The sequence below is a fragment of the Falco cherrug genome, chromosome 3, assembly GCF_023634085.1.
Source record: "Falco cherrug isolate bFalChe1 chromosome 3, bFalChe1.pri, whole genome shotgun sequence".
NCBI lineage: Eukaryota > Metazoa > Chordata > Aves > Falconiformes > Falconidae > Falco > Falco cherrug.
The window spans coordinates 44,144,269-44,172,027 of NC_073699.1; the positions used below are offsets into that span (position 1 = coordinate 44,144,269).

Here is a 27,759-nt window from a genome sequence, read left to right on the forward strand (position 1 = left end):
CAGAGGGTTTTTTGGGCCAGCTGTTCTGAAGCTGTGGCCTTTGGGGAGTGGGGGTGGGTAGTGGTGGTTGTGCCACACCAAGGGCCTATCAAGGGACCCCAGAGCACCAGGGGACAGAGAGGCTGTCCAACTACCTTCCTGTTACATTTGTGGTGAGGCATAAACTTCTCCCTGGTTCCTGATGTTTTTTTTTTACCCAAATGTAACTGAATTAACAGCGCTGTGCTGTTCTATGACTAATTCTACTGTTACTTCTGCTGCACAGCAAGGTAAATGCTCCAGTCCTGAAGGAGATGCAAGTTGTCACTCCGCTGATTTATAGTCACTATAACAGAATGTAAACCATACTTTATTGCGGCTGCTATCACGTAGAGTACCACAGATCACATACACAATGTTTATTTTTAAACAGCCTTTAATTTTATATAGTGGCAATAAAGCATTAAATATAAAACTTGAAACCAAAATAAACTTTCAAAAAGGTGTTTTAAAGGCATTTAAAAAACCCGCCAAAGATTTAATAGCCTATCAGTAAGGCTAGCTGATAGCAGAGCATTTTGGCATGAAGTTACATTGTGTACATATCAACACCCTTTCAAGTTTCCCACCAGAAAACATCCTCCTCGGTTGTACGCTCTATGTTCCAGTCACAAGCAGCAAAGCTTCGGTCATCTTCGGTAACCTTGTCGGAGCCATTTAGCTATCTTTATTTAAGAAGTGCTGCCTTTTTCTTTTCCTAGAAAACAGAAGCTCCAAGAGGCACTTGTACTTGTTCCGGGTCTCGCTGGAGGCTAAGCAGCCGGTCAGCTTAGAACACTGACATAGCCGGACTCGGCTTTTTCCACCCTCATCTACAGTCGGAGCAAACCTTGGCTTCATTCAAGTGTGCAGCCAGGGTGTAGCTTTCTGATGCCTAAACCTGAATTATTTTTAACTTGAGCCTTTTATACAACTATGGCTGGAGACATCAGCTCAGTCAGGTGGCTGATGAATGAACAGACAAAGATGTGCAGGTCTGGCAGCAAATGGCTGCTCTGGGAAGTCCCCGGAAGGGCCTCCCCGGCAAACGGGTTCTGTGGAACAGCTCATGACTATCTGTTCCCTGCAAACAGGGCCACGAGGGCTTGTGCAGTCCGCAGCTGCTAGAAACCTACCCAGGGACCCAAGACAACTGGGGATAAAAAGGTATCCGTGAACATCTCTTAGCACAGCTGATGATCAATATACTTTTGGCAATTTGCACTCACAGTACTTTATACCTTTTTTTTCTTACCTGCATCGCTTCTACGCTAGTTAACACGTACACTGACATTAATTATTTGACTCTGCTGCTATCTACTGGTTATCTCAAAGTCACTGGACTACCTATTCAGAGGCTCCCACAGCATGATTTACTCACTTGTCACGCACTCTTTACATTAGTCACAAGATGATACAAGTAGATTTTCCTCTCTTACCCTTGCGAGCTCATTTAAACAAAAAAACCCCCAAAAGAAACCAGAACACATAAAAACCAAACAACCAACTCCCCACAAAAATGTGCTACTACTAAAAATATCTCATACCAGGTGACCTTTGCAGCAGATTTAAGTTTTCAACTTTCTTTCAGGAGGAAGCAGAATGCATTCAGGTTTTCTTTGGGCTAAAAATTCGTTAAGTTTAAAAGAAAGACTTTCACATGAAAAGTTCAGTATCAAACTATAAACTGTAGTGCAAGTCATAGTTAGAGCTCAAATAACTGATATTAACTTAAAGGTGTATCACTATCATTATTAACATGTACATAAATTTTTAAGGGATCAGTTATGCACAAAGGATGTTGTGTACATATAACTTAGTGTTAAATTAAGACCACCACGTAAGTCTGAGTAGAAAGCCAGGTTTGAATACAGAATTAATACCTGAGTATAACGGTCAAATTTACTGCCCTTGATAAATCACATATTTAGTGTCCCAATTGTACATTTCACATTAGTTTTTTTTTCCTGTGTTGTAAGAGACCACTCGGCACTAGTGCTATCTGCAATATAAAAAATTTCAGACAAAACAGCTTAGATCTTTCACATAGTGATCTTAATGTATTAAGATTTTTCAATTAAAGTCTTCATTTTTCCTGTCGACTTCAGCATGTGCGGTCCGAACTGAGAAGGAAACCAGAAACATGTTCAGATTGCTTTCAACAGAAACCTGGTTGAACTAGTATCCGTCCGAGTTGTAAGTAAAACTAGAACTTGGGCGGAGATGAATTCCTTTATCAACCCGCCTCTCTGCGTGTGGATTTACCCACTTCATAGCCACAAAGTGAAGGGAAAGTTGTGTCAGCAATCGGCTGAAATTGCTCAGATGAGGCAGGTAACCACCTGCTGGAGCAGCTCTGACTAGAGATAGTTCACTCTGCCTCAGCAAAGTAAGATAGATGCAGTTACCTTCAGAGGCTGACAACTAGTTGCTCTAACAGCAGTTTAACCTTTTCCTGCATTTTTGTGCAAGTCCTTTTAAAAACTGTATCATACAAGGGTATCATACGAGGACTGATCTAGCAAAAAAGTTACATATCGATACACATCTGATAATGTTTATTAATCAACATTCTAGCATTCAACAAATCCAAACCTTCAATTTTCTTAGCTTTTTGAGGACTTGATGATCTTTAATCTCAAAAGATGGACTGTAAATTTTAAAATTGGAAAGTCACGGAAAACCTATGTGTGAATAAAACATTGCCAGCTCATGTTCTTTCCCGTGAAGCCCCAGCAATACTTGCAAAGAAGTGGCTGATTCTTGGGGAGTATCTAGCCTTTTAGTTATGAAGAACAGCCTGAATGTTACAGGAATATACCTTAAAAACTTAAACCAGAAGGCAAGTGAGTCAACATTAATAAGCGGAAGTACTACTCAGAAGTCCTGAGACTTGTGGCTTGGGAAGCTTATTTTCCTCAGAACTTAATTCAGAGTGGAGCCAGCTTTCGGAGTTTTATGCGCATTTTTCCAAATGCACAAAGGAAAAAGTAACTTTACTCTTCATCTCTGGTTCTACAGCACAAGGATTCAAGGACTGATCTAAACTACCGCTTTTTAAGTGTATATTGCTAGAAGCTTCTGCATCTTGAACATTCACTACTTAAACCCGCCCTTTACTTCAGTTTCAAATAAATCTGAAATAAACTAGAAGCCATTAAATTGTACCATGACATAGATCTTAAATACAATCTCCTAATTTCACTATAAAGAAACTGCTTTTATTTACTTAGCATTTTCAATTATTAGAAGAAACTCCCTATACCAAGATCCAGCAGGCATTCTGAACAGTTTGCTTTTTGCATTCATAAGAATGGCTGATGCGTTTCAGGATCTTGCTTCAAAATTTCACGTGCACTATCTGAATGGTTAATGTTGGTAATAACAGGAAACTCAGTTCAGATTTTATTCTGCTGTGAGCCCTTAAGAACTGAGTTTAGAAAATACTGCATGCTCATGGCAACAGAAAAGATTTTTTCTTTAGAAAATACACGACAGGGCTTTTTAAACCTGGGGCCAAAAGAGCACACAATCGTAAGACTCGATACTAAAAACATATGATACCCACAAATCATAGCATATCATAGGGTTTGGTGGACAGGGATGCTAACTTGCAGGTATCTGCATATGCTGGCAGAAAGACACACGTTGGCTTTCATGGCAACTATTACGTAGGCTGAGCATGTGTCCACAATTACAATACTCACCAGCACCACCTCAGTCTTTGTTTCAGTCTTTGGAATCACTTTTTCTGTTTCACTTTGGCTATCATCTCGGTATCGATAAGCAAATTTCTTTTTGAGCGCTTCTGCTATTAATGTTGCAGGATCTGTAGGGTCAGCCACTTTAGCTTTTGTACCTTCTGATGATCTAGAAAACAAAATGAGAAGCATTAACATAGTCCAAAACAGAGCTTTGGAAGTTGTGAATGATTTTGCATTGTTTGTCAGGTGTTGCGTCAGCATCCATCTCACCCTAAAATAGTTCTGAGCCATAAAAACAAATCATTAATGCAAATGTTAATACACTGATATTTATTTATATTTATTACCTTTTCACCGAGCGTAGTTTCACACTGTTCATGTCTTTGAGGATTTCTAGCATGTTTGGTATTTCAGACTTCTTTGGCCCATTTTCTGTCAGATTCTGGCCAGAGTTCATTTTTTTGTTTTTCCTTTCTTTAATGAGCTCAATTGCAGACATACTCTGTTGTAGGCCCGGGGGAGGGAGGGGTGGCAGAGGAGGTGGTGGTGGCGGCGGCGGTGCAATAGGGGCAGCAGCTGAAGCAACTGGACTTGACCCAACTACAAATAAAACATGCATTACACATCAGTTTACTTGTAAATTCGCCTTATAGCTCACAAATGGTCAGGTAAGAATATGACTAAAACAGCTTCAATTTCCTCCCCTCTGCCTACTTTACATTATCCCATTAACTTCTTCATTCCTAAACCGCCTACGTAGACTCAACTGAAAAGCCACATAAAAGTCCTTCTCAAAGAGTGAGAAGTGTTCTTTAAATTTCCAGTTCATATTCTAGGTGCATTCACATCTTTACTGCAACGGGACAGATGTCATGATGTCTTTCAGTTATATTCTCTTCCTAATGTTACCAGTATTTCACTTTCTTCTGAGAGGCAGGTACTGAGCTGGAAGTCACATACAATATGCCATGTGAACAGTGTTTCTTCCTATTTATCACAAATAAGAAATTTCCATACAAGATTTTTAAGTGTAAATTTCAGCACTCAAATACTGCTTAAATTGAAGCTTATTCCAGCTCTCTGGCGTTACGGATTTTTAGGCCTGCTAATTCATCTGTCTGAAGACAGATATTCTCACAATAATCTTGATTTCAAGTTCCTTGTACTCTTTTAGGTAAAAACCGATGTTATAATAGCAGCAATAACTTGACAAATAAAGAAACCCCTGCTCAAATGCACCTTTAAAGAAACCACCAGAACCAGATCAAAACCAGAGTTTTGAGGCTTAGAGTATAAAGTGTGTAAACATATATCTATAGGTAATATATAGGAGCCTGTGTACATGCAGGCGTACGCGCAGTGTCATTACCATATTCTACCAGAAGAGGGAGGTAAAGATGATAAAATCAAACACCAAATTAATTTTCCTAATAAATAAAGGTAAAGGGAAAATGATGAAAAACAAAGTTATTAGTGACTTCACAAAACTCACAGAAGAATTATAATTCAGGAAAGAAACCATGTGATCTATTTAATAGTTTTTGAACACAAACAGTTAAGGAAATAAAGTAACTGCTGTCAGTTCACAGACAAAAACTAAAGAAAATCATCTGAAGATCAGGATATGGTTTTATATGTAAACATAGGCAAAACTGTACTTGCTAAGTGACCTTGGGAAAGGGTGAATAACAATGGTTGTCATCAGCAGTCAACAAGAGACATCTCCCACTAATCTTTGGAGATGGTAGACTTAGAACTGGAAGGCAGTCAAAGGTGATGGAAAGAAGAAAGTCAGAAAAAGAAGAATTATTCCGTTTACCACCAGAAACAGCGCACCACTTTTGGTTCCATCTGGACAATGTGTCTGATCCCAGAGATGATTCCAGTAAGCAGTTACTCTCCCTTCTGGTTATTTATTTCATAAACGTTGAGATGTATGATACATATTCCAAAAGCGTAATCAGCATCTTGTATGATTACTTCATGATATCAGAGTCTATTTCACTACTAGATGGGAGGACTTAAGTGTTAGTAATTAAGTTCCATTCTTCTAGTTGGTTTAAGCCATCATGTTTATCATGAGCTTTGATGTGAAAGCTGTTTAATACTTTCTTTACGCATCCTTAGATTCAGAATTCTGGCAGATTTCCACACAAACGTGACAAACTTCTGGAATACTAGAAAATACAGAAAATCTGGCAGGTCTCTCGTCTTCAAGACCTATGATGTATCCCTTGGTTAGTATGCTACGTCTGTCTATCAAACTGACCAAAACAATATGGAGAAGTTCAGCATTGCAGTATCTCACAAAAACAATTTAGAATATTATTAATTATAGAAGGGACAAATTCATTAACTAATTTTTGCTAAAAGTAAAGCAAGTTTAATACCTGCTGTCAGGTTCTGTTGTTCTTGCAAGATGACAATTTTGGCTATTTGTGCTCTTAAAGTGGCTAGTTCATTTTCGAGAGCGCTGATCTTCTGCAGAGCTTCTTCATTTGCAGTCACTGTGCTCCTGGACACTGGTTCTTCTACCAATGGGTTTGGTAACAGCTTCTGTCTGCACGGGGACTTTCCAGAATGATGTAGTTCACCTGAAAAAGGCTGGGCTGTTTTTGACCAAACTTCTGACCTGTAACAAAAATATCATAATATTCCTTTTTCTAAAGGCTTTGTAATAGGTAAAACTAAAGCAACATTACGTACAAACCAGGCATACAAGTTAAAGGCCTGACTTCAAAATTGTCTTTACACAAATCACTTCCACCAAGACATTATATAGCTTGAAGTAAGTAAGAGCTTCATATCCTTTCCGTTTGCATCACTAGCTGTATTTTTTCTCTTCCCCTAGCCAGCTTTTTCTGGAATCCTTGATTTCAGGAGAAAAAGGGAATACAGTCCCTCTCACTCCCAATCTATTTGTCTGCCTCACACCTACTGTATTTTTTGTTGGAATTTATCTGTTTATTTAGTACCTAAGCAACCTGATCTAGTTGAAGATGTCCCTGCTCATTGCAGGGGGGGTTGGACTAAATGACTTTTAAAGGTCCCTTCCAACCCCAAACTATTTCATTACTCTATAAGTAGAATACAGATAAGTATAAATGACAACAGATTATCACAAACATTATAACTGCAATGTATGACCACATACTTAGCTCCTCAATCTTCCTTAACTTCAATCCCAAAACTTCTCAGGCACATCAGGATTCCATTATTTATTCAAACATGAGAGCAAGAACTGTGGCTAGTGGTACAACTCCTCAAAATGTGTAGAGTGGCTCCAGACTAATACAGCTTAAGAGCCCCATCGCTCTGGATGCATGGGTTAAGTACTCTGAATGTGCACCACGTCAGATCTGCAGTTGTACTAGACTCAGAGCAAGAGCCAAGATTTAAGGCTAAAACAAGCCCGATATTGACCACCTCAATCCAGGACCAGATACACATGTGAGTCTCCCATGACACTGACAGAACACATCAGCACAACTTGCAGAAATTTGATCAAGCAGAATTTACTATTATCAAGGATGTTAAAATTCAGGTATTGTTATCTAGGTAGAAATAGAGAGCAACTACAGCTGAGAAAAGAACAGGATACCTCCTATGGCAGCCATCTCCCTGCTCTCCCTAAATAAGTAAGGTGGAAGGCACCAGTGGTCACTTCACTCTTTAAAACCTGCCTTCTAGAAACTCTTTAAAGGAACAGAATAGCTAAACAACAAAGAGTATTTTCTGCTGAGAGTAGTAATGATGTTTTAAGGAAATGCCTTGATTGGAATCTAACATTTTGGAAAAATATGCCTGAGCTGTCTGGTGTGACCGCCCTACTGCTCTAGACAGACCCCTAAGGCTCTGACTAGGGGTAAGGGTGAAACGGCTTGTCATTTTGTTGCTTCCTCTATAAAACTGCATTCGCAGAAAAAACTATGCAAGACTGTTTACTGAATTATACAGTGAATATACATTTAACAGTAACACCTCTGTGATCTTGTCGAAACAGAGAATTTCCAATGTCTGGAAAACACCTAATGCACACTAGCTCAACTACATAATACCATGCACAGTGTAATAAACCAGTGCACATCAAAATACTCATATTTGCTAAGTAATTCACTTACCATGCTCCACTATAAGCTGTTTGCCTTAAGGTCACCATGTATCTGCAGGATTATTTTAGTCCCATCCCACATCCATCTGTCCCCCTTCCCCCCTTCACATGCAGTCTTCTCAGCAAATATGTAAGTCCTACATCTTTTGTAACAGGTTCTTTGAAGCAACAAAGAGCTACTCTCTCTGTCATCTTCATTAAACATAATAGCTTTACAGTTCAATCCTTAAACAAAATGTTTCTGTGCAAACAAAAGTAGTATTGGCCGGCTAATTTCCTTCACATCAAACAGACTTTACCAATAGTGTTTTCCCAACGAGCACTGATTTCTGTGACTCCCCTCTGAGTTTGTGAAATTAACGTGGCAGTGCCAGAATGTTTGTTATGCAAAGCTTCACTGTGGCAAGTCATGTTGGAGGGTATCTAGGTCATTACTAACCTATTTTGTGCTTTCAAATTAAGAACAGTATCCTCCAGTAATCTCTGAAGCCAACAATCTGTGCCTTTCTCTGGAAGATCAGTTTGTTTAGAAGAAAAACTTCCTCTGCACTACAGAACCGTACCTTTGTTTCTGGCTAGTTTGAGCAGCAATTTGGGTAAGTTGGAGTAGAGAACTTCATTACTTCAGCCAACCTGTTTCATGCAGTTACAGTGCTGTGCAGTACTCTTGGTCCAACACAACAGTATCAATCCCATCATTCTGGACAGAGTTGTTCACAGGCTTCCCTGCCAGTTTTTGTTATGAAGATTAAAGACCAAATATAACCCCTAAGTTTTTAACTGTCTTTAGCAGGCATGCCAATTATTGGATTGTCAGAATGACCATTGCTGCTAATTAGGAAGCTGTACAGTACACCACCCCATATTAATGAAAATCTCAGGAGAACTGGAGAATCAATGTTATCGATTGTTCCATACCACAGCAGACATTTCTGTGGGGACAAGGTTGCCTGAAACTGCCACATACAATTCTTTGCAATAAATAAGCAAATAAACCAGTCTTCCCTGTATATGTTCTCAAACCTGCCTTTCATCCAAAATCTTGTTAGTCTAACACCTACTACTTCAAGATCCTACCTTTTCTGTCACTCTTCCCTCTCTCTTCCCCCAGCATTCAAGTGCTCTCCATTAACAGCAATCCACAGTAGATTCTCACTGGAAAGAGGCTAGGTTTCTTCCTCTCAGTTCAGAAGTTCAAAGAGACTTGAGGAGCATACCTGAGCCTTGTAGAGACTTCACCTTCTTCTTGAGCAACCCATCCCACGTCTGCAAAGGACGCCACTGCATCTTCTCTAAGTTGATTAGGATGGTTTCCTTCTGTGGCATGAGAAGTAAGCTAAATTTTAAAGACAAGATTAAAGGTTTTAGCATCACTATTCCCAGCTCAAGCCACAGTTATTTTATCCAACACTTTTAGTGAGGTTACATGTAACTACTAACACATACATGCATGAAACGCATCTGTAGGTGCAGCACACTTATTTCTGTCCTGGACTTAGTCCAGAACAATTTCACTGACTTCAAACTATTCAATCTAGTCAGCTGAACACTTTACAGAGGTTCACAGCTAATTACATATACTATCACATGACACTAGTGAATGCCAATGCAAATCGTTACCTTAAAGAAAAACAAACATCAACATTCTCAAGCACTTTGCTATATTAACTCAAATAATATGTTTTTAAATTATATGCATGACCAATAGTTAAAAAAAGACATTAAGGCTACTACTACTTCTTAAGTCTTTTGCTCTGATTTAGTATTATTTTGAAGGTGAAATTCTGTTGAAGTGTGTTTCTCTTCCCCTACCCTGCCAGAATTTCTGTACAAGAATAAACGTGTGCACATTACACACAGGGAAAAAAAAAATATGACAAAAAGCCATTTCCACTAGTTCACTATTCACAAAGACTTAGAGTGAGAGGTAGGATGCAGTCGTAACAGAACACACCATTTGCTAACAATCTTATTTACAGCATGCCAAACAAGTTGACCGTTTTCCAGCATGGTTCTGCCATTAGCTTCATAGCTGTTTGAAGCCAAAGGTGAGCAGAGCTCCAGAGGCTGGAACGCGTCTTTGATTTACAGTTAATTGACCTGAATGGAGATTTGAAAAACTGTTTGGACCATCAATACATGCTCCATAGCCACAACTATACAAAATGGTTTCAGACCTGCTTTGAAATACTGGGCGCTTCTCCAGGTTAGACAAGAGCATGTGTACTCAAGACACTGGACTCGGTGTCAGCCTGGGCTCAGTATTTTAGCAGATAAAAGCTACTGAAACATCTTCCGGTAATTTCTTCTGCTCAGTCTGTCACCTTGAGTTACTTATCTCCAGTGCAACTATGCCACCTCTTTTGCTTGTATTATGTACAATCCACAGGCCAAACTTGCACGAGCCACTGCAGCTGTTTAAGTGCTGCCTGCTGCTGGTAGTGGCCAAGATACTGACAAGCACGGTGGTAGTATATAACAGTTTGTGAAGACAGCCGGGATCCAGCCCGTTAGCCCTTCTGTCAATTTTCAAGGCAACTCACCTCTGTCAGAGGAAACTGTTAGGTAGTAGCAACTGTGAAATGTTATCATTAATCTGAATTTGCAGCAGACCTATCACAGTAGGACTGCAGTCTGGATGAGGTGAAACCATTTCTGAAGAACAGCCACAAATATTTTAGTTGTAGCCTTTGATACACCAGTCCAGAGTTGTGGGTGTGGGGTTGTTTTTTCCCCAGGAGTTGTTACAAACAGCTTTGGAAATTGAGATTAGTCATCTTCACCTCACACTCTTGCAACTTGTATGCAAGCCTTTATCACAGCTCCCAGGAGTGTGTATTGGCACCATCAGATAATTTGGAAACAACAGGGTTTTTTCCAGGTAGCATCAGCACAGATGGTAATATGTTTATCACATTAACAGTTGTGGCTAATACCATCACATTCTGCCTCTCTTTAAAACAGTCTAGAGAATACTCTATTGCATGTTAGGATTTCCATTGTTTGAGGTTTCCTTGGATTTTTTCTTTTTTAAAATAAAATGTCATCTTCATGACCACAGCATCTGTATTAATACTAATGGCAATTTTAAAAATCTGTAGTACATTAGCTACTTCTTATAGATGATACAGATTTTCCTGACGGTAATGGCCACATGAGGAACTATTACCATGAAAAACTGAAGCCATATTTAAATAAAGGCACTACACATAACTGCATAAAAAAAATTAATTTATAAATCAACAGTAAGGAATGCATTTACCACTGCCAGGTTTCCTGCATTATGAGACAAGTAAGTTCCAATCCAATACTTAGTAGCAAGCCTTCTGTTATATTGTGATGCAAGTTTCTTCTTCCTTTTCTATTAGTATTTATATGTAAACAGAATCTTTTTGTTACCCCATATACAGATGTTTCTTTTCTCTATCCCTAAAAACAACAAAGCCTTCCACAGCAGCAGATTTTGAATTTCAAGTTAATGCTAGTTTTTTACTTTAATTTAAAGGTTAAAAGCCAACATCAAACTCTTAAAATCTTTGCCTGTCTGTAGACTGATGCTTAAACAACTCTGTGATTACCCTATTCCTCCAGTCAATTTCAGCTAAAGAAAACTTGGATAACTGCTCTGCCAGCACCTACATGGAGAACAGAGAGCTGAAAACAGAGGCCCAGTTCTACTGGATGGCAGTGAAAGCAGCCCGCTTTTCCTTCTCTGGAAACTATGTAGTTGCTTCCCCCACTTCTTGCGTCAGAGGCTTTTTGGCCTATTTTAGTGTGCCTCTGTTTTGCAAACACACACATGCACACCTATGGGTTTCAGACCCATTAATCCATGAATTTCTGAAGAAAAGACTACACATACAGTACAATTTTGGCTGATGCCATAGAATCGTATCTCGAGTTGGAAAGGACCCATAAATAAGTTCAACACCCAAAGAGTCAGTCTTGCCCCGTGTTTCTGCCTGGTTTCAAACTGGGGACCTTTCATATGTCAGGCAAACATAATAACCACTACACTAGAGAAACACTGCTTAACAGGACATCAAAGCAGGATCTCTACTTTTTGTTGACTCCAGGAAATACAAAGTAGAGCAAACATTCCTTTATATATACATTTAAGGATAGAATAAAAACTCATTTCAAATTACTAATACAGTTAGATATTAAACATTTGGAAATACTTCTTCAAGTAAGAAAACTTGCTATGATTTTTCCAATTAGCCCAGTAAATTCTGATGTTTCCTACATGCACACCAATTCCTTAGAAGACTTCTTTTGAGTTGCCAGGTTTCCATCAGACAAATAGGAGAAGCACAGGAACAGAACAGAGATGCTCTAGCCGGAGGATACTATCTTGAGAGACAGTATTGTAGGTTAGGTTGAATCTACCTAGGCTATATTGGTAAGTTTAACTTTATTTTCTCCGAAAAACTACAGATAAACCTAAAAAATATGACATACAAAAGAACTGTATGAACTATTTTCATTTGTTCATGCCATATACAGTATATAAAGGTAAGCTCTGCCATCACTTGTTGAATAAACAGCATTTACCAATTAATTTAGATGTTGACTATGGCGAGATCCATAGAGATAGATACTACAACAGTCAGTAGACCTCAAAAATCAAAATGTTAAGCTACTACTCTTTTTTTCCACACTAGCTGAAATAAAGCATGCTAGAAGAGAATGAACATAACAGAGATTTTTTTTCAGTATCTCTTATCTATGTATAATAAGGAAAATGAAGATCTGTGGAAAGTTTATTGCTCTTAGATAAAGTCAGAAACACTGATTATATACATGCATCCTCAGATGAGGCAAATAAGATTTGCTTTGGTTTTTAAATAAAATGACTTACAGCAAGGTTGTGCATGGTCCTTTCATAATATAGCTAAAGCTGGCAAGAAAGAAAGAGGAAGAGACAGCTATAGGAAAGCGTCAGTTGCAACAGCATAAAAACGATCGAGACCAGTATTGAACTTCACTATAGAATCTTAGTGCTGAGATAAAGACATAAAAAACAGATGTTAGCATCACACTTCTACATGTTCAGCAGTTTATATATGTGTTTAAAGCCTGCATAAACCATATAAATGTTAATTTGTTTCAATAGTTAATGTGTTTCAAGGTTCGTATTTTGAAATTTGTATTTCTAATTCCGTCAACCGACAATTGTACTTCTATTTTTAGGATCCTTTCCTTTCATCTAATAGAAGAGGAATGTTTATACTCAATGTGCATAAAATCTACACAAAACTGACTGAACATCTCTTTAAGAGGAAAAAAGATAAATATTTTATTTATTGTAACACAGAATTCAGACGAAGACATACACATATTTTTATTTCAACACCAAAAATACCCAGTAACAGACTCCCCAGATGTATCTTACAGCTCTTTACAAGAACGCAAAACAGAAATGTCTTGTTTTATGTTCCATATTAAGAGAAGGTAGTATTTGGCTAACTATCTGCAAATAAGCATCATCTTCCCTTGTATGGCCTTTACAGTACAGAAAATCAGACACGTTATGGGAGGACTTCACTTCCATTCAAACCTGAGGCACACGGAGCCTTATTGCTGCCATAGCTACTATTGATCATATACTGAGAAGTTTAAATCCAGTGTGTCATTTTGTTGCCCTTCTTACCTGCACAAATCCCTACCCCCACAATGTATATACTTATTTTTTAAGTTTCACCAAGCCACTAGTAGTGGGAGATGGTTGCACCTCTCGTTTCTCAATGTAATTATTTAAAGAGAGGCATAATGTCAGGATGACTTTTACTATCACACCAAAAAGGCTTCTTATAGTAATCTGAACTATGTGATTTTGCTACCGTAATTTCAAGTCTACATATTGTTCATACATTTCATGTAAAACAAAGAAATTAATTTAAACAGTGAAAAAATTAGCTATGTGGAAATTACCTTGTCTTAGTGTGGGTGATGATTCCCACCATTCATCTTTATGTTCCCCACCCTTGCTCAGCCCAAGAAACGTTCCTCTCTCAGCTCGAGTTTCAAACACTAGATTTTTCCAATTCTACACCCACCCCCTATCCCTAACACACACAGAGATTATGTGTAACAGCTTCCACTTTCCCATCTGTTCCTGAAAGACTTGTTAGAAAGAACAGGGGTTTTCTCCTCCTTAAGCTTTTACCCTCACTCTTTACCGTCCCACTATATGCAGTTGAAGTTAAAAGCAAAGAAGTCAGAAAGCTGCACAGAACTGATGTTCCCCTATCACCACACAGCGTTAGCCTTGTATTTAAACCAAAAGCAAACAAGGTACTCATGTTATCTTGTTACTAATTTTTTACTTTCTGATAAAGTTTATTTATTTTCCCAAATATTTTTAAGTAACACTGTAAGCCTAGCTTGTAAATACTGTTCATAGAAATAAGTTTCAAACTCTTCACTTTTATGAATGTATTTTTTTTTACAAGAATAACTTTTTAATACTGTATTGCCTCATTTTAGAGTTTCTTAAGTTCCTTAGGGAAAATTTTTTTTCAGGTTTCATTATATGTGTTACAGCAACATGGATTCAGGCTTCAGGCAGTACAGAAGCTGAAGAATCCATATGTGGAAAAAACGTGAACTGCAAGTGGGAAGAACTGAAGTAAGCTAATTCTCCTACACGCCTGGTTTATCATATTCTGCTTTTACAAACCCTCTATGGTCATTTATTTAAATGAACTGCATATTTGATTAAAATCTCTTGATGCAAGAGCAAATCCCTTTATTAGTATAGTGAAATACATATTCTAAACTGTTGAGAACACCTACCTGAAACTGAACTCTTGGACACTGTATGAGAGAGAGGTTAGTACCAATTTTTCTTACAATACTCCGAGATGAACCATAAGGCTTGCTGGACCAAAGCACCTAGATGGGAATGAAAAAGAAGCCGGCTGTTAGGTAACTGATTTTTATATCGTATTGGAATAGTTTTCCCTTATCCTTCCATACTATGCTTGTGCTAAATATATTTATATTTATCTACAAATATATATATTTAAATTGATATATAAATATAAATAAAGTTATTCCTTTCATGCTAGAATAGAATCTACATACATGAAATTTCTATCAGTGAACTCCTTACATACTATACCCAAACTGGCACAAAATTTGGTTCTGTCATTACAATTTAGCTAAGGCCGTTTAAGTTCAAGACAGCCTTTGTATTAAATTTAAATTCAAAGCAGTAGATCAGGTAACACAGAAGGATTCAAGAGTTGGAAGCATCTTCAAAAGCATAATTTGTCCATTTTTAAGACAATAAAGAATCTGCATAGGGTCAGGCACCTCTTTTTAATGGGCTTCAAGAAAAGCCACTCAATAATGAAAAATCCATGAAGTTATGTAATTTTACATCTCCTGAAGTATCTTTTTTCTAATTAAGAGCTCTTCTAACTCTGGAACAGTATCTAAAAATCTTAATAAAAATAACTATAAGCTAGCAAAAGCATAAAAATATAACTGTAAAATTAAAGAGCAAAGAAAAGGGGGCAAATAAATATGTAAAAATGAAACTTTGTCCTAAAAATAAACATATACATTCACCTAGAGAAAACCACCCACAGCACCTCAACACACCTGGCTTCATAAAAATTGTTTCTACTGCAATTCAGGTTTCTTCTACGTTGTTTCAACAGGGATTTGAATGTGCTTTCTTTTGTTGTACTTAACGATGGGAATGTTTACTGTAATATTTACCATAGTTGTATGAAATAAAACGAGACTTTAATCCTATTAAAGAATACTGCAAATGAGTATTAAAGAATACTGCAAAATGAGACAGAAGAAAAAAAACAAAACAAACCATCCCCCCACCCCCCAGAAAGCAAGAAAGATTTCAGCATAGGAAAAGGCAACAAAAACAGCACAAAGAAGAAAAAGCATAATGGGAAGACTAACTCAGAGTATGTAGTTAGTAAACAACTAGAACACTCCATGGTAATTTCAAAAACTTTGCTAGTGTTTACTTATGGCTGTAGATATAAATTTACTACTCAGACCTTAGTTTTTAAAGGCTCATAGCTTCAAGAAAACTCAACATCCTGTTTGAAGGTTGCCCAACAAGGAAAACTTAGATAAAATCCAGGTTATTAATACCGGAACAACCCTCATCTGGCATGGCAATATTGCCCGTGTGATTAGTGTAGTGCAGCTGTGGGAGTTTCACAACACAAAGCTGAATAACATTTTGATATACTACGCAAAGGTCACTACTCTTAGATTTTGAAGGTTCCATTAAAACCAAAAATTTATGCTCCATGGTATGAATCCCCAGATTATGTTCTCTCAGAAACGTTACACAAACACATTGCCTGTTTCTAAGTATCTTTCCTCCCTCTGGCTTTACTGGAATGTATAAATTTTGACAAAATAAATGTGTATGACAAAATATCTAGCATGTATGCTATGCTAGATCCTGGCATCAGAGTTGTGACTTTGTCATTAATCCACTCGGACCCATTTTTTCCATTCCATGAAACATACTTTCTCTTGTTTAATATGCTGCTAAGTTTGGACACAATTTTTTTCAATAGAGTACCCTATTGATTCTGCATTTTTGATGCCTCAAACAAACACCTCACATTTGTGCCTACCATGTTAATGTTTGTCTATATGCCTGAGCAAATAGCAGGTAGTCAGTGACTTTTTCTTGAAGGCTACTGATCAAACAGTATTGCAGTAACACAGCATCACTATTACACACCAGATTCTGATGTTAGAAGCAGCACTGTTGGCAATAGCCTCAAAGTGATGCTGCATTGGAAAAAAATACTACTAGCCAAGAGAAGGCTTAGTTAATTATGGAATTACTTCCACAACAGCAAAAGAGCCTAGACTAGATGCTGTATTACCAACATAAGTGCAGCATATTATAAACAAGTGGCAAAACTTGTTTAGAGATTGACCACAGACAAGATGTTGACTAGCATCCAGATCCTCAAAAATATTTGGTGCTCAAATGCCCTCGGGGTTGTTCAACAACAGTGGTTTGGTGCACCAAAACTTTAATGACTCAGTTTTGGTAATTCAAGATATGCCGGGACAATATTTTCAGAAAACTGCATGCAAGCTGTGTCACAAGGTAGGCAAATGAAGTCAGCATACTGCTCAGCTGAGCTAGTAAGTCTCAGTACTGCTCTACCAAGTTCTTGTTGACTTGACGCACTGGCAGAGCAAGTCTGCAGAATACTACTTAGTCATACCCTCTTATTGCATCAGTGTTCAGCTCTTGTCCAAAACAGCTGACATTTTAAATGTAACTGCATTATCACAAGCTTGATACAAGTAAAGAATGGAGGTAAACAGATTAAAAACTTGTTTCCCCCATTCATTTAGGTTGGAAGATGTTGCTGACAATGACCACAGCAACACCCATGGTAGTCCAGCATATTCTCATACTCTGAATTTTAAAGTTATACTGCATGAAATCTCAGATCAAAGTTTGAATAAAATCCTAAAATACAGATTCTTATTGCTAATTTTAATTCACAACATATAAACATGTTGCTTTCCATAGATTCCCATGATTTATAAAAGGTTCTACCACAACAACGCAGGGTAAGAACTGCCCTTCTAAGTACCACACACAGCTGTTAAGGATTTCTCCATTGTTAAAACATTAAAATATTTTGACAGTTCATAGGGATTACTGCATTGAGATCAATACTTGTACCCAAAATAGCTTCCTAAAGGTCTCAGTGACAAAGGAGTCAATACGTAGCAGATCTCACTCTCTTCTAAGCATTCAAAGAAAACTCTGTATACACTTTCCTCCAAGAGGAGAGCTATGCATGCACATTCTTCTGTTTCCCCAGTAAAGAATACAGCCATCTTGCTTTCTGTAACACTGTAACACTTTCAGGAGAGGTAAATATAGCACAATTATCATAATCTTCTCAGTTTCAGGGGGCTTTTCATATCTCCAAGGTGAGAGCAAAGCAGTAAGACTATTTAAGAATTAATATCACTGTTAAAAAAAGAGTTGAAAGTTTTCCTTCAGCTTCAAAAAACACATAGAAGTTCAACATGAAAAACGGTGTTTACAAAGTAAACGGTTTTTTATTAGAGCTAGAAGGAACCGCATGGTATTTTTAACACATATATTACTCAATACGCCAGTGTCCAAGTAGCCCAAGTAGTAAGCTTCTACTTTTTCAGCATCACAGAATCATACGCAGGTTGCGTATACTTAAAGTGTTCTCATGGAATAGCTAAGCACAAGCTAAAATAGACAAAGTGGTTTCTACACCCGATCTTCTGAAAACATCAAACAAGTTTGAAACACTTACTGATTCCATGTTTAATCCAACTTGTTCAAAAGCCATCCTAATTAAGCGCTTAAGCCAGCAAATCATTTGGAATGGAAAAAGCCTTTCCAAACTTGGATTTAATCCTTCCAAACCTACAAGACTGCAGAGGTTCCATAGTACTTCTGAAAAGAGAAACATAAGAATTTTAAATGCATGTTGTCAAACATATATAGAAGTAAACTGCTGCAAGCAGTCCTGAAAAAGCCCCAACCTTTAGAAACAGTTACAAAACCAAGACACGTTAGGTGTCAACAATTGCTAGTACTGCAAAGCACAAGCATTCAGAAGGAATTTTCTTACATACAGGTGTCAATGTTTTTTTAGTAGTGTCATTTTCAAGACATCAAAGCTGTTGCAAAGTTAACAATTAAAAAGCTGGGGAAATGATTGCTCACTGGAACTTAAGACATGTGATGGTGTTCAACAACTCTAAGTGAGCACTGAACCCTATGGAATGCCTGCAGCTGGAGACTAGCACTAAGATTAAAGGGCCATACTCCTACCTAAAACTCATTTCCATGCAGGAACAAACTAGAGAAAGCTGATCACCTCTATTCATTCACATTCTCCGACAGCTTTGTTGTTCCCTCCTTTTTCCCACAACTGAGGAAAGGAAAAATGACTAATGCAAGAAAATGACAATAAGTAGTGATGTGGGACCTGAAAATATTCAAGTGATTTATAAAATTGGCCAGATTTCAAATTGTGTCTATGTACTACCATTTACTTAAATCAAGATGGTTTTATTGCTCCTCCAGTGAAAATAGTGTAGCTCTTCAACTGTGTTCTACAGCAGTCATAACTTGGATGCCACCGAGATACATATGCCACCAAAACCAAAAGGGAAGCCATAGATTTAGGTTTGTTTGTTTTGTTTATCAGGATATAAACAACACACTGTTGAACCACCCTGAGCAACGTATTTGTAGTATGAACAACAGTGCTGCTGAAGCCACTATATATGTACATACAGTGATGACTAAAACAATGTAGCAGCAAGGAGGTACTCGTCAGGCAATGGAAAAGCTAAGCTGTTCAGAAGTGCCCACAAGCATTACAGTTAAACCATCACCGTTTCTATTACAAATGTTTTTTTCAAGTTTACAGTTCCTTAGTAATAACCTGCTTTTAGTGGAAACTTGGCAGGAACAGTGCAGCTCTACAGTTGTGGTTTTTTTTAAGACAGACTTAAAAAAAGTTGATACTAGTTTCTCATGCCCACAGAAAGTAAAAGACATTTCCTAACAGGACTTACTTTTGTTTCTGAATAAACCAGGAAGAAAGTACTAATCTATCACCTAAAGGAGGACTAATAGAAATGTAAGATTAAAAAAGTAATTAAAAATAATAATAAAAAATTGAAACAATCACCAAGAGATTAGAATGGAAACTCCAACTATTATAAGAAAAACAATAGGGAAGAATAATGAGCTATCTATCAGATAGCCATGAATATAAGGTACAGTCATACACAATAAATATGCCATAGACTTCTTTATGGAAAGATGGAAAAGCCTGTCAAGGAATCATTGCTATCTACATGATCTATTCTTCCTTTAGGCATCTGTTACCCTTCCCGTAGGCAAGCTACTCTATGGACTGTACGGATCTTTGATCACATTGCACCTGCTGTATTTTTAAAACAGGAAGAATACAAGTCTTTCTATGTGCCCCATATTAGATCTGGCATCATATCTGGCACTGTAGACTATCAGTGACATAAAAGAGATAAGAATGCTCCTTTAAAAGGGGAAACCTGTTCCAAAAGTGCAATACATGTGATACACTCCGCCTCATTCCAAAGTTCAGACTTGTTGAACATGTAGTGTAGAAATCAAAGAGAAGAAAACTGAAAGCCATGTCTAGACATTCGAATGACAGAGAAAAAAGGGTAAAGACTGTATTGCTGAGCTACTGCAAGGACAGGGCTGGCAGGAAAAGACATATGATAGGACTATAAAGTGATGACTACATCCTGATACATTGCTCTTTCAGTAGATAGCCAGGTCATTAGTTTAAAAATCCCCAGATGCAGTCAGTCACTTTTTTTCAGGAAATGAAGAAAAGGTATTACTTTGTTTCTGATCAACAAGGAGGACAGAGTCTTTAATTAAACAGAGACAACCTGGACAGAAGTGAAGAGTGTTAGAACTTCTTCTAAGGGAATTCGAGCTGGCCTGAAAAGTTTCCATGAGCTCAAGAAACTGAGAGGCAAGGAGGTAAAAGAATGAGACAAAAACTGACGAGATAACCAGGTAAAGGCCCAAAAGTAGATGCAGGAAAAAATTAGCATAATATTAGGATGATGGAATAGTGTGAATATGAAGTAGTTAAGTTAAAAAAGGCTAAGGTACAAAACTGGTTCCAGCTTACAGGCGTAAGAAAAAAATCCTACACATGTATCAGGAGTAAGCAGGAGACAAGAGATAACAGGCACAATGTAACTGAAGACAAAAGAATTCAACCAGTGATACAGATAGTCAGTATATTCTCTGTTTTCACTTGAATATGGTAGAAAAGAGAGAGACAGATGTTAGAACAGGTTACAGATAACTGAAAAGTTATAAACATCCAGGATAACAGTGTCAAATGAAATTCACCTTGAACATCTCTGAAATTAGCCAAAGCAATTTCTGAAAGATTAGTGATTACTTTTAGAAACTTGTTCAGTGACCCAGGAATGAAAGGAGTGTGATGACACAAAGCATCAGGAATAGTCCAAAATACTTACCCTGTCCTAAAACATTTAGGTGACCTTTTATAATTCCAGGTTCCAAGACTTAGATGACTTGACATCAAAAAGCATTCATTTAACAAAACAACTACTTCAGGAAAAAAGATCTATATGAATATAGTTCATATTATAAATCACTTGTTTCTTCTGTAGTCTAAATGCTTAAAGTACCTAAGACTGGGGTCCATCAACTCCTTGCTCTTGTCAATTACTTGTTCTCTGCTTTTGCAAAAGAAAGTGACCGAAGTCAATCTCTAAGAGTACAGAGTACCAACCAGTTCCTGGATTAGTTTCCTTAGTTCCTGGCACGAAGGAAAACTACCAAGTTTTAAGAGATTCCAGTTAATTTGTTATCTAAAAGGAGATCTGAAAGGAAAATGCTTCGAAGTATAACAGCTTGGTATTTTTATGAGATCTATTAGTTCTCCAGAATTATCCCCAGGCAAACTTCATGCCCACCTCTTCCAGACTATATTGCACTATACCCTTCTTCATTAATCTCAGTTATTTCACAATTATTTTATGTGCCAAGAACAGAAAGGGTTCATTCCAAAAGAAACTGCTGGACAGCAAGAATGAAAACATTAGCAAATTCTTCTGTAAGGCTCTGTATACATGCCAATTTCAGATGCAGGAGTTACATGTTTATTGTTTTTATTAAGCTAGAATACATCCTTTAAAATGTTGATGGTTATTTTATTTATTCTCTACCTTCTTTATGCTACCTAAACTAAAAATAGTAGTAAACTACCCTAAAATTTCCACAACTCAGTTACTACAATACAATGCCCTGAGTGATAGTAATATTGCTACAAAATATGGTCCTTTTGCTGTTCTTAAGCAAAACTCTTACAACAATAAGCAGTAGTCATAGGCAAGATTACCAAAAGAGGTTAGAAGAGTAGTAACACAAAGAATTACTGCAAAATTTCACTGCATAAAGCACATGGGAGTTGGAATTTCATAGGTTCTTCAATTATAAAACTCTACTTAAACAGAAATTAGCAATGCTGAAGAACTTTCTTTCTGATATGGAAATATGCAGGAATTCCTTGGTTCAGAAGTGAGGAGGTCTATATTTCTGAGTATCAGGATTCTTACTTTAGCCTCCCTGAACTCTCTTTTGACTCTACTTTCCTAACCACTCTTGCAGGTTTCATTCAATGTTGTCATATCAAGTATCAGTCTACAAAGCTGAGAGATAATACCACTTGTAAATTACAAACTGTTAATTAAATAAATATAAGGGCTTTGGAGGCTGTAGATGTAAGGCATAATACTAGGTAAACACAAAATGGAGCCCTCTGCCAGACTTTCTAGCGAGTCCTACACATGAAAGTTGAGAAGAAAGAAAAATCAGATAGAACTGCTTTTGAATTGAAATTCTTCTATATGTATTTTCCAATGTTGTATTTGTCCAAGTCCCTTTCAAATTATGAGTTTTCGCTCTTAAAAAGAAATATGATATTCATATTTTTCTTAGTGAAGGAAGTTTCCTGCATTCATGTAAGATCTACACAAAAATAAGAGAATGACTTAATGGGCTTGATGCAGCAGATCAGTCTTAACAAAGCATAAACAAATGCATGAAATCTGAAAAATGAAAGGTCTAGTCTCTAAATCAAAAGGTTATGTATAACATAGAGTATAGAATTTTCAAAGCAGCATGGTTTCAAAGGAATACCAACCACATCAAAAACCACATGCAAAAAAAGCAGGTTCCTCCTTATTTTAGCAGGAAAACAGGGCATGCGTATCTTCACAGTCTTTAAAGAGACAGACACATGACTCAAGCTCATCTCATGAAATTACATCCATAAGGAATCATATTAAAAAAGTAATAAAGAAAGACAAAGCAAAAAAAAAAAATTATCACAGCAAAAGCAAGCCAAACAGGCAAGAAGAATCTTCTGATAAAGAACCAGACCCCCTCCCAAATCAACATAGACAAGTTACAAGTAACATAAGTACTTGGCAAAGATCACACAGCCAAATACAGAGGTCTATTTTTTGGCTTGGAAGCCACAAATAATGAAGTACCCTACTATCAGAAACACCTGTTTGGAAAGACACGCAAAGAGAGATAAAAGTCAGTGAACGCTACAGAGACAATCAAGGGCTTATCTAAACTAGTATCAGCATGAAATCTAAAGCAAGAATTGAAAATAACACACACTTGTGATACAAGCTGCTAAAGCTTTCTTAAAAGTATAGCCAAATCATATATACCTCAAAGTGCAAAACTGTATTCATCACATCTTACCCATGCTACCACATCTTGCCAACTAAGGACAGAGAACAAAACATCCAAGTTTCAAGACTAGTTTAATCAAAAGCCTTTGCTCAGAAGAGATTATACCTACATGGTGCACTATGATAACAATGGAGAGGTAAGTGAAATCTTTCAGCATCTCTAACCCATACAGTATTATACTATACAGACATAACCATATACCTGTGCTTTCCTGCCAGACACATAGACCATCCTAGTCATTGCTATGAATGCCAGTACTTCAGCTGTATCTTTGAGAAACAAGAGCACGCAAATTTTATTAACAAAAGGGTGTATCTGTCTAAAAAACATTTAAAACGTTTGATTCCTCCCCTCCCCAAATCCCTCTTTCTAACAATGTTGAGTTTCTACACATACTGATCTTATTTCAGCTAGCAACCTCTATGAAAAAAAATCATTTTGATTCAGCAACAATTAACTGGAGATTTTAGAAGTGATGTGCAGAAAACTCAGCTCCCTTCTTTTTTCTTTATCACCTAGGTAAACCACGGTGGGTATTAGAAGACAATTACTTCCTTTTCATTTAGTCTTTGTAAGTCCTGCCTTCACAAGAGCTACAGGACTACAGCTGTCTTGAGGACAGCATGTAAAAGTTAACAAAGTCTTGCTGACACTATCAGCCAGAGATCAATGCACTACAGTTGATATCAGCATTCAAACCGTACTCACACTCAGTATTTGGAATTTTGACAGCTTACAAAGGAAAATAAACCCAAGTATCTAGCAAGTTACTTATTTATAACAATTGCAGAAGAACCTGAGCACTGCAGCAGTATCACTAAGGGTACACAAAGTAAGCATCAAAAGTTTACAGAAAATATTTATATTTATATGTATATGTATAAAGTGCCTATCATCATATTGATAAACATTCTTTGGAACCACTTTTGATGGCAAGCAAACCCCTTAAGATTAGCCTCCTTTTCCCTCTATATGCCTCTGTATTTTAAAGCCTCCTAAAAAAACTTCCTTCAAAGTTCATCTTTTATTTACGTGATTTCCCGTGACCTGTCATTCCAACCCATCACAGCAACCTACGAGGGTTTCAGTTTCGGTGAGCTTGCCTGCAGAAACGACAGCTCCGAGCCCAACACCCCGAGCCGTTTCCACGCTGCTCTGCTTCCCTGGAAAAGCAGCGCAAGTACGGCACCTTCGCAAGGCCGCTACCTGCCCTGCCCCGGGTCGGCCCTCGGCTACACACTTACAGCCGAGCAGCACCCCTACGGCCCCTCACAGCAGGACACCCCCCGCAACCCACCCCACCCCGCCACCCAGGCACAGGGTTCCCGGTCTGAGGGGCCAGAGCTGAGCCGCAGGAGCGGAGCGAGCCCCGCCCAGCCCAGCGGCGGCAGCGGCCTGCAGCAAACGGGGAGAGCCGCGCTAAGCGCAGCAGCCTCCGGGTCCGGGTCGCGCTCCCCCTCACGCACCACCCGTCACCCAGGACCAAGGCGAGGAGAGGCGTTGCCCAGGAGGAAGTGGAGACCCAAGGGCCACCCCAGGCAAGGGGCAAGGGGCCGCCTCAGGGAAGGGGCCGCCTCAGGGAAGAAGCGCCAGCCGCCTCACCACCCGCGCCTCACCCGCCGTCCGCCACGGCCGCGCTCTCTGACCCGCTTCTTCCGCCGTGGCTCGCGACTCCCTCCCCAGCAGCCAACCCGCGGCCTCCCAGGCGCCACCCCGACCAATAGCAGCCGCGCTCGTGGAGGCAGGACCTCGAGTGCCCTCGGTACAGCTACGGCGCGGTGACCTACCCGGCAGCCACTGGGCCCAGAGGAGCTAGGTGAAACCGCCCCACCCCTCCACCGGATCACGTGACATGGCGTCTCCAATAAAGTGGGGCCTCTCCAGTAGGCGGAGCTGCCGGTCGTTGGTCGGTGGAAGGGGGCGGGGTCTCTCCAGCGCGGCACCGCGGATAGCGGGGCTACCGGGGCGTTATCGATCCGGTGGCGTGGGGGAGTTGACGGTGTCGGACGTGCTTGGGGTCCGGCCGGGGAAGGGAGGGCTTTTCCTAGCGTTCCTCCGCAGCCCCGGCGGTGGCTAACGGCTCTGGCAGGTGGCTGCTGCCGACTAATGGCGCACTGGGGCGCGGGGGTACGGCGGCGGTGCCGCCGTTGTCTCTGTGGGTAGCACCGGCTGTGTCCCGCGCAAACGGGCAAGGAAGGGCAGCGAGTGGCGGCGCGCCCACGAGGCGAGAGGCGGTTCTGTGGGGCCGGCCGGGGGACGCCCGGACAGCCGGAGGACGGTGCCGGGGCGAAGGGCACCGCAGAAGTTCCCCCGTGCTGCATTTAGGTTTAAGGATTATTGAGGCGGCATTTCAGATTTTAAAAACTTTCCTGGAAGCTGTACTCGAACGTTTCAAAGACCAACTGCCGTGAGTGGAGCAGAGGAATGCGAAAACGAGAAAGCCTTTGCCGCTTGGGGCGGGGAGGAACCCAAAGCTTCAGATAGGGTTAAGGTGTGCTTATGCTAAAAGAAATGTTAATTGTCTGGGCGTCGTGGGGCGGGGACTACCCGCGTGGGGGTTCAAAACGGGCGTAGGCGCTGGGTCTCCATGCGGAATTAGGCGTATTTCGCACTATATTGTTTTACAATACGCTTCACTTGAGCAGTAAGTTCTGGTGGTGGCCATCTATGGGGCGGGGAAAAAAAGTTACTATAAATAAATAGGACTAAGGGGCCACGTTCCCTCCGCCGCTCCCTCCCAGTAGCGGTCCTGCGGCCCGGCCCGAACTGCAGCTCCCGGCGTGCACAGCGGGGCGGCCGCCGGCAGCCAATCGTACCTCGGCAGGAACAAAGCGCGCCGCGAGTGGCGGAGAAGCGCGGGCGGCCCCCGCCAATCGGGTTGCGGGGTGGTGGACGGTGCCGGGGTCAGAGCGGGCCCTGGCGGGTGGTGCGTGTGCGGCGGGCCCGGCTGCCGGTCTCCTCCCGCTGCCCTCCGCAGGCCGTGCCGCCCCCGCGGGCGATGGGGACGCGGGGCTGAGCTGCTCGGCTGGGGACGTCTTTTGCGGCGGTACGGTGCCGGGGAGGGGAACAGGCCGCGCTGGGGGGCGGGAACTGGGGAAGCGGGGGATGGCTGTGAGAGGGGGGCGGCGAGGCCGTCTGGGGTCCCTCCTGCCCTCCCTAACCGCATCCCGGAGCTCACGTCACCCGGACGCTGGAGGGTTGTGCCTCCGTCGGGCGATGGGCCCAGGAACTGAGCCCCGGGGCCTTGTCGCAGCCGGGTTGTGAGCTCCGCCGCTTAGGGAACGCTTAATGTGACAGCGGAGGTGTGAAGCTGTGGCCGTGCCCCTCCTGGGCCTCCCCGGTGAGGGCGTAGAGTGGAACGGGAGACCGAAGCAGGGAGATGCCGTAATGTGATCTCAAAGCTACAGGGAGGAGAAAGGAGTCGGTACTTGGCTAACTTCTCTGCTAGGCCCCCAAATTCTAGATAACTTCGTAAAACTTTTTAAACAGCTTAATTGTTTTTTACGTTAAAGGCTGCCTAAGGTCCTAGTTTGCATAAAATTGGTTGTTGTAGGTGACAGAGAAGGTAAGGATTCAGTTGTGGCTGAGGAGAGAATGAGAAGGGTCTGGGGAGGACATGAGTGGCCTTGTGGGGTAGGAGGGGAGTAAAATTTGGCTTAGTGCTTTTTTGGGATCTTAAAAGAAAAAAGGCAAAATGTCAGGATGGAGGGAGTTGTAGGAATGATCAGGTGCTCAGGTTGCAGAACTGGAAGTCAGAGACTTTGGTTAACATCAACTCTATAACTGCCTTGATTTTTAAGTTTTGAATAAGTTCCTTTGTCACCTATGAAAAGTATTTAACTTCTCTGTTAAGCAGTATTAAGTTAGTTACGTTTTTTTTTCCTATCCAGAGTTGTCTGTTTTGGAAATATAAATTATTTTTCATTGGTTGAGCTGCTCTATTTCCCAGTTGATCTCTTTTGGCTTGTGATAGTCAAGAAAAATAGCCTGGAGACTAATCATTGGCATGTACTTTTAACATTAGCGCTCTGTCTTGAAGGAAGGACCAGTGACTTGGAGATTAACAGCATTTTATTCTATGTGAAAATGTGAGAAATTATCACAGCCAAAATGTGTGTTTGTGGTTTGTTGTTTTTGATGAATATGATTATTTTGTGTTGCTGAAAGGCTTGCCTTCAGTAAGGAAACAATATGTTTGTGGAATAGTTTTGGGAAATGATGTTGAAAGACTGTGACAGCTTATGGATTTAATTTGTTTTATTTTTATGCAGAGGAAAAGTGAGGGAACACAAATTAACTATGTGTTTGCTCACACTTTGGTGCCTTAAGAAAAGTTACTTGCATGAGTTGGTAACTGGGCCAGGACCACAGTTAGTATTTCATGGTTTCAGAGGCACATAATCAGCCTTTTGAAGGAAACCAGGTTTTTTTACCAAGATGTAGTATTTTTTCTGAGTAAAGGTATGCTTTTTGTGGCTATTAAGTAGTTATTCCTTGTTAAACAACTCTGGAATCTGATACTTTGAAGCTAACACGTGTCTCCTTTGAAAGTGATCTGGTGCCTTGGACTTTGGCTTGAACAAGGCGTGACCTGC

General features: G+C 39.9%; 2 protein-coding genes across 8 annotated transcripts in view; one reads left to right on the forward strand and one right to left on the reverse strand.

Annotated features, from left to right (window-relative positions):
• Positions 1-397: 397 nt before the first annotated feature.
• Positions 398-24,934, reverse strand: MTFR1 (mitochondrial fission regulator 1). Of its 5 annotated transcripts, none has more exons than XM_055703744.1 (8): positions 24,781-24,933; positions 18,156-18,298; positions 14,632-14,730; positions 9,051-9,169; positions 6,113-6,354; positions 4,070-4,322; positions 3,726-3,888; positions 398-2,141 (listed from the first exon to the last, which is right to left on the reverse strand). In XM_055703744.1, the coding sequence occupies exons 2-8, from the start codon at positions 18,219-18,221 to the stop codon at positions 2,082-2,084; spliced, it is 1,002 nt and encodes a 333-aa protein (XP_055559719.1). In that variant the 5' UTR covers positions 18,222-18,298; positions 24,781-24,933; the 3' UTR covers positions 398-2,081. The 5 variants fall into 5 exon arrangements, with proteins under 5 accessions (XP_055559719.1, XP_055559718.1, XP_055559715.1 ...); XM_055703743.1 differs by having other exon boundaries at positions 2,059-2,394; positions 24,781-24,934; XM_055703740.1 differs by lacking the exon at positions 24,781-24,933 and adding an exon at positions 24,641-24,772 and having other exon boundaries at positions 2,059-2,394.
• A 699-nt stretch (positions 24,935-25,633) lies between these two features.
• ARMC1 (armadillo repeat containing 1) overlaps positions 25,634-27,759 on the forward strand; it is a 32,634-nt gene continuing 30,508 nt past the window's right edge. The window contains exon 1 of one of the 3 annotated variants that reach the window (XM_014283248.3): positions 25,634-25,655. The gene's annotated coding sequence lies outside the window, so the exon portion shown is untranslated. Of the gene's footprint in view, positions 25,656-25,988; positions 26,211-27,759 lie in introns of those variants that run through there. The other 2 variants (XM_027811114.2, XM_005443206.3) reach the window with 2 other exon arrangements.